The sequence below is a fragment of the Tetrao urogallus genome (genome assembly GCF_951394365.1).
Source record: "Tetrao urogallus genome assembly, chromosome: 11".
Taxonomy (NCBI): Eukaryota; Metazoa; Chordata; class Aves; order Galliformes; family Phasianidae; genus Tetrao; species Tetrao urogallus.
In genome coordinates, this window is record NC_136824.1 from 8,047,506 (window position 1) to 8,061,788 (window position 14,283).

The following is a 14,283-nucleotide window of genomic DNA, read 5'->3' on the forward strand; positions in this document are numbered from 1 at the left end:
AACAGAAATTTTGAAGGAATGTTGAAGGAACTGCATGAATTTGAAGAAATGGCTGAGGAGAGACAAGGATAAGAATGCACACAGCTGCTGTGAAGAGGAAAACAAGCTATTCTTAATGATGATGTAGGTAGGAAAGGTAGCGGTGACCTTAAATGACAGAACAACGTAATTCAGAAATTAAGAAAAAAAAACCAGCACAGTGAAAGAATGACAGCTGGAAAGTGGAATAGGCTGCCTGGTACTGCCTCACTAGAAGTACTTCCAAACAGGTTAAAAAGCCTTTTTAAGGAATAGCATGGGTTTGACTTCGAGCAAGACAGGGACACTTCCTAACACACTTCCTAAAAGGTCACTCCATTCTTTTTTGTGCTTCTGTGCTTGAATTAAATGGCTTTTTTTTTTTTTTTCCTTTTTTCCTTCTGGTGAGGAACAAAGCCAGGATGTGCCTTTTCTGCTGCCTCTGCTGCTCTTTCCACAGAGAGGAGCATCTCAGGCAGTTTCCCCTTTTTCTTCCAGATTCATTCATCCAGTGCACCTGGCCTCTGCAGCCCCCCAGCAGCAGCACCAAAGAGGGAATGCATCCACAGTTCAATTCCCTGCTCCCTCACATGCTGACAGAAGCATGCTGGCAAGACAACCGGCTTTATCCTGGCTTTCTATGGGGAGCAGAGGTGACAACTGCTTAAAGAGAAAGGAGGAGCAGGTAATACCTGGGAGCTGTGCTGTCTTGTTTCCAGCCTCAAATGCATGCTCCAGGTGAAAACATCTGAACCGTTTTTCAGATTCCCAACCCTTTCAGTGGGACCAGCAATGCTCTCAGGCTAACAGATCTTTAGTTCTGTACTCTTAAAAAATGAAATCCAAGCTGATTATAACGGCTTTATTTCCACTGAAGAGTATGGTTTATAGTATGGATATAAAGATTGTCTTCATTTGAATGACAGCTGGAAAGGTTCATATGCTTTAGCAAAGCACTGCTGGTTTGTTACAGACAGTAGCATGCATAAGCCTAAATGTACTTTGCGATTCCAATTACATGACCAGCACTCATGAATGGAAGCCTGAGCTTTATCTCCACTGACCTTGAAAACCCCCTGGAGGTTTATGATGAAATGAGGCATATGTTTTCTGGTGATTTCTGGAAAATGAAGAAACAACAACCACTCGTTTTGATTTTCTCGGGAAACAAATTGGTATATCATCAGAGTTTCCATATTACTGCAGGGGGATCTGGGGGGGTCTCTATTTTTACTCCCTCACCACACACGGATTTGGCAATGCTATGCAGGCACAGAGGCTGGCACTGTGCACACCACAGCCTCTCCCCTGAACATGTATGTGCACACACATAAACCAGATGAACAGCAATTCTGGCTCTTGCTGATAAATCAGATCACCTTAATAGGTGAGTTATTGCAATGAATGAAGAGGATGTCTACAACTTGGTCACATTAGTGCCTCTGCACTATAGTAGACATACACAAATTAGCTTTTAATTGATAGCTTGATTACTGGTCTAGACACAGTGGCACAGAGCTCTGTGTCTGTCCATATTTTTTCAGTAACAAAGCCCCAGTGCTTACTCCAGTTTCTGACCTGAAAGAAGTGCATCAGTTACAGCTTCCATACAGAAGGCCTGAATGCAGTGTGCTTGCTATAGCCGTGCTGAATGCAAGGATGGGAGCAGAGTGTGAATCAGCCACTCTCAGGTTATTGTAGCTGCCGGGAGCCCAGCTGGAAGCCGGGCTCCAAGTGAGAATCCCAGGCAGCGCAGCAGAGTAAGAATTCTCACTGGCAAGCATGGCGCACGAGTACGTGAATGCGAAGAGAAATGCACCTGCATGAAAGTGCTCCATAGAAACTGATTTACCTTTCACCTGAAGTATACTATGACTTTGACTACAAGGTAGATAAAGTGGTTTTGATTTCTACAATTATTCTTTCCCTCCCCCTTGCCTCCCCACCCCCCCCTACCCCCCGTGGGTTTTCTATTGTTTCTCTCTCTTTTCTCATGCACTGTCTTCTATCTTCTTACTATTTTTCACGTTTCTTTTTCCTAAGGCCTTCAGTGCTGCTTCATCTCAGTTCTTCCCAACGTAGCTGTGCAGATTTACAACTCCTTTCATTTCCCATGACACTGCTTACAGTCATGGGACAAAAATCAGCCTTTTCGTGCCAGATTCCGCAGCCATTCTCCCCACGAGTCTAGGTTGCCATTCCCTTGAGGACTAAACTAGATTGGGATTTATTAAACCCTGAGCCCTCTGTTTGAATGATATACAGCCTCAGGCAGTAGGCACTAAGGCAAATGATACTGCTTCTTTGTAAGAGCACAGTAAACCATGCTACAGAGTGCACTGCCCCAGGCATTCCTAAACTATCTTGTCCTGTGTCAGCAAGATGCTTTAAGAATTCTCTATAGAGCTTTCACTGCTCCATTTTTCCTCTGCTCCCACCCTGTGCATTTCAATACAGTAAGGAAAAGATTTTGTCCTTAATTGAAATTCCTTTCATCAGCCCAGATATAGCCTGAACAAAGATACTGACATGAAAAAGCAGCCAAGAACCTATCTTTAAGACGTCAATTTGCCAGTGACAAGCATAAAATGCAGTCACTGCGAATCAAGACTCTAAATCCCCATTGTATATCACATAGCTGCCACTTCACTGCCTCCCCCCACTATTCCTCCCATAAGTTTTGATGTTTGTTCATCCTTGTTTTCCTTTCCACATTCTTCTCATACTGTATTCACAGCAAATGTGAGGATAGCAGGGTCTTGATTAAACTCTTGCAGACTTAGAGAAAGCTCTTTTAAACCTTGAATGGTGTCATTTATCTTAGACTTCTACCTCTGGAAGAAATCGATCATACAAGCTCTGTGAGTTTTCTCTATTTTTTCCTTTTTTATTCATTCTGGTAAAGCAATTGATGCACTTTTGCCTACACAGACCTGTAAATTTAATGCTCCATGAGTTTACATGGCAAGAAATTGCTACAGTCTTGTTCAGCTGCAGAAAGAGAAATAAGAAATGAAAGTTCTTTCCATTGGCACAGTGCAGGGAAGGATACACCCAACAGAAAAACATAAGTATAGGCTGTTTACTGAGAGCTATATTTAGCCTGCTTACCATGGGTGCCTAATTTAGGTGTTACACCTTAAGCTCTGGGCAGCATAGAGATCAGAGTCTGCTGCCTGGTGGCTGAGCATGCTGATTAATAGCATTTCTGTATTTCCCCTGCACCTTGGTTTTGTAGACTCTAGTGTGACCTGGACTGGGGGAATCATTTCCTTTCAGCCTTACTACTGCTTCAGCACATTCTGGGACAGGTCTGGGATACGTGGACACTAATTTGTGTAAACAGTAAGAAATAATACTCACACTCTTCGTGCAGGCTTTATTCAGGAAATCAGCAGAAATGCTCTCAGTTTGGAGTTTGTAAGCAGTCATGAAATAAGATGGAGGTTGCATGCATGCAGGTATTAGATGTGGACTGTTTACCCAGCTGTGACAGTTCCACAGTTGGAGTGCAGCAGGAAGTCAGGTATGGTTAGTATATAAGATACACAATCTTTAGGGTGCTGCTGCCAGGTGTTTTATTTGGCTCCAATTTCACTGTCTTTTTGCCTATCCTCTTGTCTGTCTAGGCTCAGGAAAACGAAGTGGAATGTAAAGTGTTCTGCCCTTGTAACTGTGGTGGAGCTGCAAGATATGCTGGAAATGACACAATGAACCACTGCGTGCTCTTATTTGGTATGTTCACCTCTGTTATATTTTGCATAGCCATGTGAACATTTGCCATGCTCACCTGAGTCATCTTGCCACATCCATCACTAGTTGGTTAAAGCCTGATGCTAAAAGTTTCACTGATACATACTTGAGTTACTTCCCATTCTTTAGTGGGCTTGGCAATCTGTTTATTATTAAATGCTTGAATATTCTATCCTTGAAGGTCATCTATTAGCACTGAGTGAAGTACTAGGGTACTTCACTGAGTCCTAGTGTCATGTTAGTTACAAGGCACAGCAGTAGGGATATCTTTATTTACAAATCATTAAAAAGATGAGTGCTGCAGTAACAGGCAGATATAATTGTTTTTCTTGAGCATTTTCAAGGTATTTGGTCAAGTGAAAACTATGCAGACGCCTGCTGGCTGCAAAATGAAAAGGAGAAAGAGAAGAGGGTAGTGTGGGGTAGGAGGAAAAGAGATGACCCAAGAGAGACTGCTAGCTTGAAGCACTATTTTTGAGGGGAACACACAGAGAGGGATCCCAAACGGTCATTTTTCAAGTAGTGATTTGAGGGGTTGAGCATGAGAAACAGAGGCACACTCCCTATCCTATTTCTGTGCCAACCACAACAGAGTACCTGGACATAATGATGTGGAAAGGAGTGCAGGAGCTTTGCATTTCCTGGAAACATTCTCATCCCAGGGCAGCTGTCAGTTCTTTAGCAAAAAAAGTGGCTGAAGGACAGAGGGAGAAACCTATGAGGAACAAAAGCATCCAAGGAGCACCAGCATGATGGACTGTGATAATTAGGAAGCTCTAAGACTTGTCTAACATTTTAGGAGAAGAAACCAAACTCCGGGCAGTGCCAGGCACAGGGTGTGTGAAACAGGCATAAAGTCATTCATGCCTAACATTCCACAGCCACCCCTCCAGCCTCAGCCCAGCAAGCTGCAGAACAGCCCCAGCATCAACTGGTAAACCAGATGGTTTGAGAAGTGTCTGTCACTGAAGTGCCATGCAAACGGATGGATAAAAATTATCTTCATTTGTGCTCTTTTAAGCACATGTGCATTGCAGGTCTCTTTTGACATCTCAGGATAACAGATATACTCTAAATAAGTGCAAATTTTCAGTCTCAATTACTTTACTTTATTGAGACACAAACCTGTTGGTAGTGTTTTCAGAGCTATTCAGAAACTCCCTTTCCTTACTTCTCCATCCTCATACACCACAATTTCCCTTTGAGTCACTCCCTCTTTCTCCTTTCTTCATTTTATTCTCCAAGATTTTGGCAAATGTTATCATTCGTGAGAAAGTATCCACGTTACAAGAACTATTTGATTGCATGAGAGATGGACTAAGATTAATGTAAACTACAGAGAGTGTATTAGGAGAACAATGAAAAAAACTCTAATGACGTTTGCACAGCCTTAGTTCACTTGAGGAGCAAATTTCTTGACACTTCCCCTTGGAGTCCAAGATGACACTTTAATCTCACTATTAAAAACATGACCTAAGGAAGGACCAGGGTGGAGCATGGGAAATATTGTCCTTTTAATTGTCTACTTTGGAGTAGCAATCTACTAATGATATAACAGCCCTTGCTGTCTGGCTCCAGGCGAGTCATACTCCCTTTGAGAGGGTTCTGAGAAATGTTACTTTCAGTAGGTGGTACATGACCAAATTCCAGCTCTTATCTTGGTTTCAGCATGTGTGCTGTGAGAGGAACAAGCTTTTCTCAGATCACACCAGCCAAATTACTTCTCAGGGCATACCCAGGGCTTTCTCAGGGTTGCATCAGTCTTCCAGCAGAATATTAATAGTGCCCCTTATAACAATGCAGATAGAGTTTGAGGCTGCTTGTGATCTCCCAGAAAATTCAGTGTTCCTCATTTATCTGTTCTGCATTTTCTTTACCCAGATTGTTCTGTCTCATTCTGCAGAGGAATCACTTTCAGTTTCATCAGCTGTCTGAGTGTTCTGTAAAGGCTCTGTTTCTGCCATTTGAAAGAAGCCAGGGCACAACATCACTAGGTGGGATGTGCTTCAGTGCTCAGCCAGACCCAGGAGGCCTCTCAAATTCCCAGCAGGACGTGCCTGGGACACAGGTAACAAATGGATGTTCTCCGTCCTCTGGAGGAAACGTGTCTGCATCAGAGGCCATGCTTTCAAGCTGTTGGAGACACTCAGCTGTCAAGTTCTCGCTCAGCAATCACCATAGACACAATTATGGCTGACTGAACTTAGGATTTCTAAAATTCCCATTGCTAGTAAAACTGAAGATTGATGTGAATGGGGGTTGGCTTTACTTTCTACATGCCAAAGACAAAAGATTATCACACATGATTGACTCTTCTGTGATTTTCTGAAAAAACTTTGTTACGCTTAACAAGTGTTCATACTGTAAAAGTTAGTCACAGGTTTGTCACTAATGAAATGACTTGGGCTCCTCAGCTCAATGCCCTTTGTGAAGCTTTGCTCCTCAAGGCAAGTAAATGCCACGTTAGTAGAGCACTGGGAAGGTGCAGATGTGCGTGGTGGGCATGAAGGCAGGGCGGTGGTTGGATGTATGTGAACGACAGGCTGAGCACAGCTGCGTGGGCTTCCAGCCGCATGGGCCGCCTACAGATCATGCTACATAGAGGTTTTGTTGTTTGGGTTTTAAAAAGTGCTCTGAAGCAACGGTCTCGTCCAGTCATGGAACCACAACCAGTGGGAGATCTGTCACGTGCCCTAACTATTTTGCTAATTTTTCGAATGAATTATTTGGGATGTTGTTTATTAGCCTGAAACGTGGCTGAGGCAGCTGGCTGTGTGTCTGATCAGCTCTCCGTGGCGTCTCTTGGAGCTCTGGGCCACGTTCAGCCAAGCCCACAAGCAAACACATGCTGGTCTCCACAGCCGTGCAGTCTGGGACACAGGGCACACGCTAGGACAGCAGTGCTGTGGATGCTACAATCCAAAACCGCTTTCATTTCTACGCATGTACACGAGCAATTCGCTTGGAGCGGGGCTCAAAGCCCTCGTTCCGTACAGCCTGGTGTGATCAGCCACGCGGGGCCGAGAGGGAGCAACGCGGCCTCAGCTGCAACCGGCCCTTTCCTCAGGATGACCCGCGCTGCAAGGCTCGGGAGCGGCACGGCACGGCGCGCCGCCGGACAGCCTCGCGGCGGGCGCAGCACTGAGCCCCTCGCCGACCTCCTCACGGGGCCGCAAACGGCCTCAGCGCCCCGCCACCCCCGGCACTGCCGCGCATGCGCGAGCGGTGGGCGGCCACGGAGGGGGAGGGGGCGCCCCCTTCCCTCTGCACGTGACCTAGGCCGCGGCGGGGGGCTCTCTTAAAGGGCCAGGCGGCGCGCTCACAGCGCGAACGTTCGAGCCTTGGCTCCGTCTACGGGCTTCCTCTCACCTCCTCGCCCGTTCCGCCCCGCCCCTCTCCGCGCACCTGTCGGGCTGCCCGGCGCAGGCCTAGGGGGCAGCCGCGAGCCGTGGCGGGCGGTGCAGCGTGGGCAGGGCCGGGCCCCCGCCTCGTCCCCGCCGGCACCTGCGGCCCCGCGCCCGTAACCCGGAAGCGGTGCGGCGACGAGGGGAGAGCGCCGGGACATGGCCGCTGCCTGCTCCTGCTGTGCGCCGCGGCCGGCATGGCCCTGAGCGCGGCGACGCGCGGCTGAGCCTCGACCTTGGCGTCCCCTTCCTCCCGCCGGACCCTCCTCCTTCTTCTCCTTCTCCTCCTCCCGTCGCCGCCGCTCGGGGGCTGCTGAGGGCCGCTCGCTGTCTGCGGGGCCGGGGCGGAGCCGGGAAGGGCCGGGGCTGCGAGGGGGCTGCGGGCCGCGGGCCGTGCGGGCGGTGGGTTGCGCGCTGCGAGCTGCCCTCTGTATCCGGGGGCCGGGCCGGGGGCTGCATCCCCCGTAGGGCTGGCGGTGTTTTGTTTGCGGGGGGCTGGTCGTACTCGTGCCGTGTGCGATTTGTGTTTATCGGCTCGTTTGAAAGCTGCGCCGCTCTTGGCGAGCTGTAGTTCCTCAAAGGCGTTGCAGGAGGGCGGCGGGTCGGCCGCTTCGACTCCATCCCAACGCAGGTTAGCTTCTCGCCGGCGTCTCTGATGCCAGAACAAGGCCCCAGAATGAACGGTTTCTCTCTGGGCGAGCTGTGCTGGCTGTTCTGCTGCCCGCCGTGCCCCAGCCGCATCGCTGCCAAGCTGGCCTTCCTGCCCCCGGAGCCCACCTACACCGTGCTGCCCCCCGAGCAGCAGCAGGAGGCTGGGGCGGCCTCTGGGGCTGCCACCCCCACGGGATCGGGCACCTGCAGCCTGCACCTGAGCGAGCGGGCGGACTGGCAGTACTCGCAGCGGGAACTGGACGCCGTGGAAGTGTTCTTCTCCCGCACGGCTCGAGATAACAGGCTGGGCTGCATGTTCGTGCGCTGTGCGCCCACTGGCCGCTACACGCTGCTCTTCTCGCACGGTAATGCTGTGGACCTGGGCCAGATGTGCAGCTTCTACATTGGCCTCGGCTCCCGCATCAACTGCAATGTCTTCTCTTACGACTACTCCGGCTATGGTGTGAGCACCGGCAAGCCCTCTGAGAAAAACCTGTATGCAGACATTGATGCCGCCTGGCAGGCCCTCAGGACAAGGTAAATGTTGGGTGCGAGGTGCTTCAATGTCTGTTTAACCCTAAGAAATGTGGTGTCTGCACAGTTAACTGACCCACTGAGAGGCAGAGGGAAGGGTCTATAGATGATTTGAGTTACCTTGATGGTGTCAGTGGATGTTCCACCAACAGTTACAGTGATTTGCTAGATAGCTTTTTTTGAAGGATGTCCAAGCCTTCATTCATGAGCTTTTTCTAGATTTAGGGATTTATGCAGATGTATTATGTGTTAGCTGTTGCTCTATCGTTATAAATCTTTGTATTGAGCAGAAGGTACTGCACCGATTGCGGATTGAGCTTGCCAGATGCAAAAAAAAAAAAATCCTTTTGTTTGAGATTTCCATTGGTGTAAATTTTTCCCAACGTTTATTGTTCTTAAAAGTAAACCTGCTGAGCCTAGGCTTTGAATTTGGCAGTGGCCTGGCCTGGTGCTTACCAGGAAACTGCTGTCATTCTGCAACGTGTCTGGCGTTTTGCAACAAGCTCAAGTGACGTGCACATCTTTCTCTTTTGGCAACCAAACTGCTGTTACCAAGTTGGGTAGGGCAGTGAGCTGGAAGGAAAAAATGTTGACAGGTGAGAACTGGGGATTCTGCCAGGTGGAAATGCTGAAGGAGGTGGCATCCAAAGGGATGTAGCAGTAATGAGAAGGCTCTGGCAAGGCAGTGTGGTGAGTAGCAGCACGGGGCCTATATCTTTTGGGAAATCCAGAACAGAGCTGTTTTATCAGACTCCTTGGTGTGTTTGCATGGCATTCCTGGGCTTCTGTCCACAGAGACCACGAGTGACTTCTGCTGTTGCATAAGTGGTTCTTAAAGAATGGAAGAGGGAGCTTGAGAAAGTTTAAGTTCTTGCATTAGGGCAAGAAAAAAGAGCAAAAGATGTCTTCTTTTCTTGGCTCTGTAGCTGTGTAGTTGAACTTGGTTTACATGGAGTAATGTCTGTTTTAAGGATACGTGCCAGCTTCAAAAATAGTGACAGGAGTTGTTACTAATTTAGATAATTGGCTTTTCAAGGATCCAGGGATTGGTCCCTTGTAGAGTCCAGCTGGCTTCTGACATTGGTCAGCCCAAGTCAGTTTAAGATCATTGGGGAATGTTGCTCTCTCATAGCAAGTGTTATGTCTGCATGGTGACAGACTCTGGGTTCATTTTTTCAATACTCTTAAAAATTAAAAACAAACAAAAAAAGATGTTGCTTGAATGTAAGTAATATGGCTTTATGTAAAGAAATAATCTGATAGACTTTGTGCAAAATAGATGATTAGTTATCACTATATTGCATGTGGGTGATGTAAATGAGCTTTAAGAAGGGAGAACTGCTTTGAATAAGCTAGGCCTGATTAACGCTTGTCCTTTAGTACCTGTGTTTTCTCTCCATCTTACTATTTAGTTGATACCTTTTCAAGAAAACCTTTTATAGCTCTGGAAATGTGCTTTCACATGTGCTTGGAAGCACTCAGGCACGTGGCACTTGTTTAAGACCAGTGCAGACCCTGTGGCACGTGTTTAAGACCAGTGCAGACCCTGAAACAGGGCAGTCCTTCACTCAGGCCTACGGAGAAGCCTGACCTAGGAGGATGTATGGGAACTGCTGAATGACTGCCTGAACCTCTGATTGATCACCAGAGGCGAGCAGTGACTCAGCCCTGGAAGCACAGGTGAAGGCAATTCTCCTGTGCTGCCGGAAGGGGTGGAGCCTGGCTGCACCTCTCCCAGACCCATTTAAGAGCTGACTACCAGTAGGGAAGGATCTCTTCTGGAGATCCCCCTTCTGGAGTTTTGCAGCGAGCTCAGGATGCAGGTAAGAATTCTATTTTCTTTTTGTTGTTATGACCTGTTTAGCCAAACTCTTGTTTATTTCATAATTGTAACATCTTTATATTCATTGATTATACAGAGGTGATGCCAATGTGTGCCTGATTTTGCTGTGAGAGGATTGGCTTCTTCTACTTAAGTGTGTCTGAAGGAAGCTTATAATTTTACGTTGGAGTACTTTCTGTTGTTTCTACAAGACTGAGGTTTTGTTCTTTTCCTAAATGGCAGAGTTGAATTTTGCAAACTCTTTACACTGCTGTGTTTGTCAGTCTCAGATTTTAGCTCTAGACTGGGAGTGCTGCTAGAGTGTGTTAAAATCATTAGATTTTTGGGAGCCAAAGAGAATATTACAGTGTTTTAGATTCAGCTCACTGAATCTAAAATTGGTTGCACTAAAATTTATTAGTTAGACTTTTTAAAATTAGACTTTATTAGTTTTGTTTGTTTCTTAGATTCTGACCTCTTAGATGACTTCCATGGTTGTTAGGAGGAAGCGATAATCTTCCTGCTCAGCAGTTTTCTAAACAGTAATGGTGTGAACTTTAAAGGACTGACCACTTTTCTTTTTTTTTTTTTAGCTGTTTAATATGTCCAGACAGCTCACTGTTAAGTGAGATGTTCTGGTGTAAAAATACGAGTCTGTCTTCTGAGGTGAAACATCATATGATGCTGTTCCTGCTCCAGCAGTTCATTGGTAGCTTCCAAGCTTGCATGGGGTTTCATTCTCCATGCGAATTCCCAGCGTTTGGCCTGTAGTCATGTGGTAGCGAACTGTAATGCATAGTTAAAAGTGAAACCTTAAAATAGGAGAGGTTCACTAGCTATAGAAAGCACTTAGTCATCTGTGCTAAGTTCTGTGGGAAGCTGTTGCTGAATCCACCAGACGTTGCACCTGGCAGCAAGAAGGGATCATTAAATGTTGGAAGTGTTGATTCCCTTTTTTTTTTTTTTTTAATGTGCCTGTGAAGTACAACTGATCCTTATTAAATGTTAATTTATCAGTGTGTTTTGAAGGTTGTACTGGGTTGGACAGGAATTTACACTGCACCTGGACAAAACAGATGGCTACCAAGTTCTAGGAATGGTGGTGAACTGTCTGTGGCTACAAACATGCCTGCAAACGTTGACTATATTTTTAAAGGTATTGAAATGAAGATCTTGCTATCACATACTCAGCTGGGTATGAAACCTTATGTAACAAATGATTATAAAACACTTGGTGAAAAATAGCATCATTGAGGTTTCTGTTCCATTCAGTTATCAATTTTCTTTGGAGAATCAGTGTCAACTACTTGCCATTCCTTTAGGGCACTGTAAGAGGTAACTTGCTTCCTGTTGATCAGATGAGTTTTAATTGTTAAGTTTGAGTGCTAACTGGCTTCCAGCCTACATAATATGTTGGCATTTAATTTTATCCCCTTGAAATAGCTTTTTGTAGATGTTCCTTGATGTTGAACTGTGTAGCATTGGTTTTGGTTCCAATATCAAATAACTAATCTGGGCTTAAATGTATTTCCATTTGATTAACAAGTGGAATACTAACGTTTGATAAATGATAGATTTTAATGTATTATTTCAGTACTTCATTCTCAGAACAGATACACTTGAGTCTGTCTTTCAGTCTATTGGTTCACTTCCTTTAACTGGGCAATCGAAATCTGTCTTCTGTCACAGTGAAGGGAATTGAATTGTAAAATGATACAGTGGAATGCAAGGGCTTTTGATAAATGGGTGGCAGTTAGCTTAGAATATTTAATCGTCTTTAAAACTTGTTTAAAAAAAACTCACTGCTTTCATTATATGAATATTTTATTATTTCTTATGCTGATTATCTGTCACTTCTTATCGCTGTTTCCTCAGCAGGAATTGGTGGATAACTTCAGAGGTTGTGTTCATCTAGTTACTCTGCGTTTGCTTCATTCTTTCCCCTTGATTTACCAAATCAGTTTATTTCTGCTTTAATTTTCTATGTACCAGAATCTTCTCTCATTCGCACTGTCTTGCCCCATATGACCTTGCTTCACTTCCCTGGATTGAGTGTTTTTGGCACTCAGGTTCAACCTAATGGTTTTTATTCTGTATAGACCCTTGAAACTCCTTTTAAAGACTCAGCCTTATTTCTTTCTTTCCACTCAGTGCTTCTAGAAGTATTTAATTGAAGAATTTGTAATCTGCACTTTGTGTGGATTTGGGAGGAGAGGAGTCATAATTTATTGCGGAGAGGTGGATGTGAAACATTCAGCATCTTCCCAACATGGTTTATATTAGGAATAAAATTTCTTAGCGTAAATGCTGATATAGAAACACAATCAGGATGTAGTATATTAATATCTGTTACTGTAAGTATAACTTTTCCCAGAGGATTTTTGCACCTTTCTTCCATCTACTTTCTTTAGTCACCTTCCCAACAGTGAAGGGATGTATGCCCAATTTATGAGAAATGTACTGGTGCAGATTGCTAAATAGCTGAGATTTATTTACTACTTCTATAAATAGATCAAGCACTGAAATTGTAAATGGACGTGTGTAAATTACAACAGCACTTTGATTAATTGGGAAACTCAAATTGCAGTCTTGTTCAGCTTAGCATTGACTGTAGGCCGCGCGTGTCTGCTACTCTGTGTGCATATTCCTCAGGTTAAAAACAACAGCATACCTGTGCAGTGAAGGCAGAGGCTTTGGTGTAAAGTTAGCAATGTAAATCTTGAGGGTCGAAGGCTGTGCTTGGCTCGTTGTGAATGCTGAGAAGAAACAGGGTTCCGCCCTGCTTCCTTGTTCATGGTGCATCACTTGGTAGGCAGGCTGAAATGGCAGCTGAGTTGTGGATGGTAGAGGGTGAAGGCCAGTGGGCAGACTACATTAATCTGAGTACCTTGTGTTGCCTCTCACTGCTGTTGTCTCTGCCTAAAAATGCTCAGATGTTCTCCTGATGTGCAGTAGACAGTGTGTGCTCATGTGGTTCCTTGACCTGCTGGTGGTTGAGCCTCATAGATGTGGCTGTGGGTTTAGATTTTTGGCATTTTCTGTCATTGACCATAGCAGGCTATTTCCTGTTCCCAGCTTTTTAACGATGTTGACAAAGTGTCCACAAAGGATGATTTAATGTATGCTTCCTAACTTTTAACGAGGCTGTTTTTTAAGGCTTAATCAATTCTACCTGCTGCAGTTGGTACTTCAAGAAAAACGGTGTAGAACTCGTCTTAAAAATAGAATAGTCTGCTGTAGTGTCTGTGATGAGCTGAGATTAATTCAGATGATTAGCATCCCAGGGACAAATACTGACAACTGTTTAAAACAGGTGCTCTGATGTTCAAAGTCACTCCAACTGTTTGTTGAGCTCTGGTGTTGTGTTACGTGAATTAGTCACTGCTGTAAAAGAAAGTACTTCTGTTAAATATTTTCCTACTTCTGTTGGGAGTCTATGTGATCAAAGCATGTTTTAAAGAAAGTGAGATTTTTTTTCACTGTCAAGAATATTTTGCAATCGGTGTTATATGGGCAGAAAACTAAGCTGCCGAAGAACCTTTGGGTAATGATATTTGTCATCCTGAGTTTGGATGGTCTGAAAGGCAGCCGTTGAAGGAGGATGTTAGATAACACCACTGTAGGAGGGTCGTGGGCCGGGTGTCAGCATCACCAGGGCATCAGATGTAAAGGATGCAGGGGCTGTGGTGCTAAATCCCACATGCTGAAGCACTGGCTCAACCTCAGAAACAACAACGGATCCCTCCAAAATGCAGCCTCTGTCCTTTGGTACTGACTTATTTTTGTGCTGTTTGTTTCCAGGCGCTGGGCTGAGTTTGCAGTAGCTCATTGCTTGTGGATGCAAGTGGAAAGAACAAATGGAAAAAAAGAAAACAACAGTTAATAGCTCTGTCCAGGATTGTGGATACCTGGGAATGCAGTTAGAGTAACATTTTAAGCTACAGAATTGAGCTGGCGTCTAGCTGGTTTTGTGAGGAAAAGCTTGCACTTCCTGAGCAAAGTTATTTATATTTCTGTATGAGATGAAGAAAGCAGGTGGGTTCTTTGGTTTTCAGGTTTTTTTGGTTCTGTGCTGCTTCCTCATGCAGAGATGCTCAAGCG

The 14,283-nt window shown here is 45.4% G+C and overlaps 1 protein-coding gene across 1 annotated transcript in view; it reads left to right on the forward strand.

Moving 5' to 3' along the window:
- Nucleotides 1-7,830: 7,830 nt before the first annotated feature.
- The window catches only part of ABHD17C (abhydrolase domain containing 17C, depalmitoylase), a gene marked incomplete at both ends in the record, with an annotated part of 29,793 nt that continues 23,340 nt past the window's right edge, over nt 7,831-14,283 (forward strand). The window contains one exon of the mRNA XM_079540719.1: nt 7,831-8,363. Coding sequence (XP_079396845.1) covers nt 7,831-8,363 — 533 coding nt within the window. The remainder of the gene's footprint in view (nt 8,364-14,283) is intronic.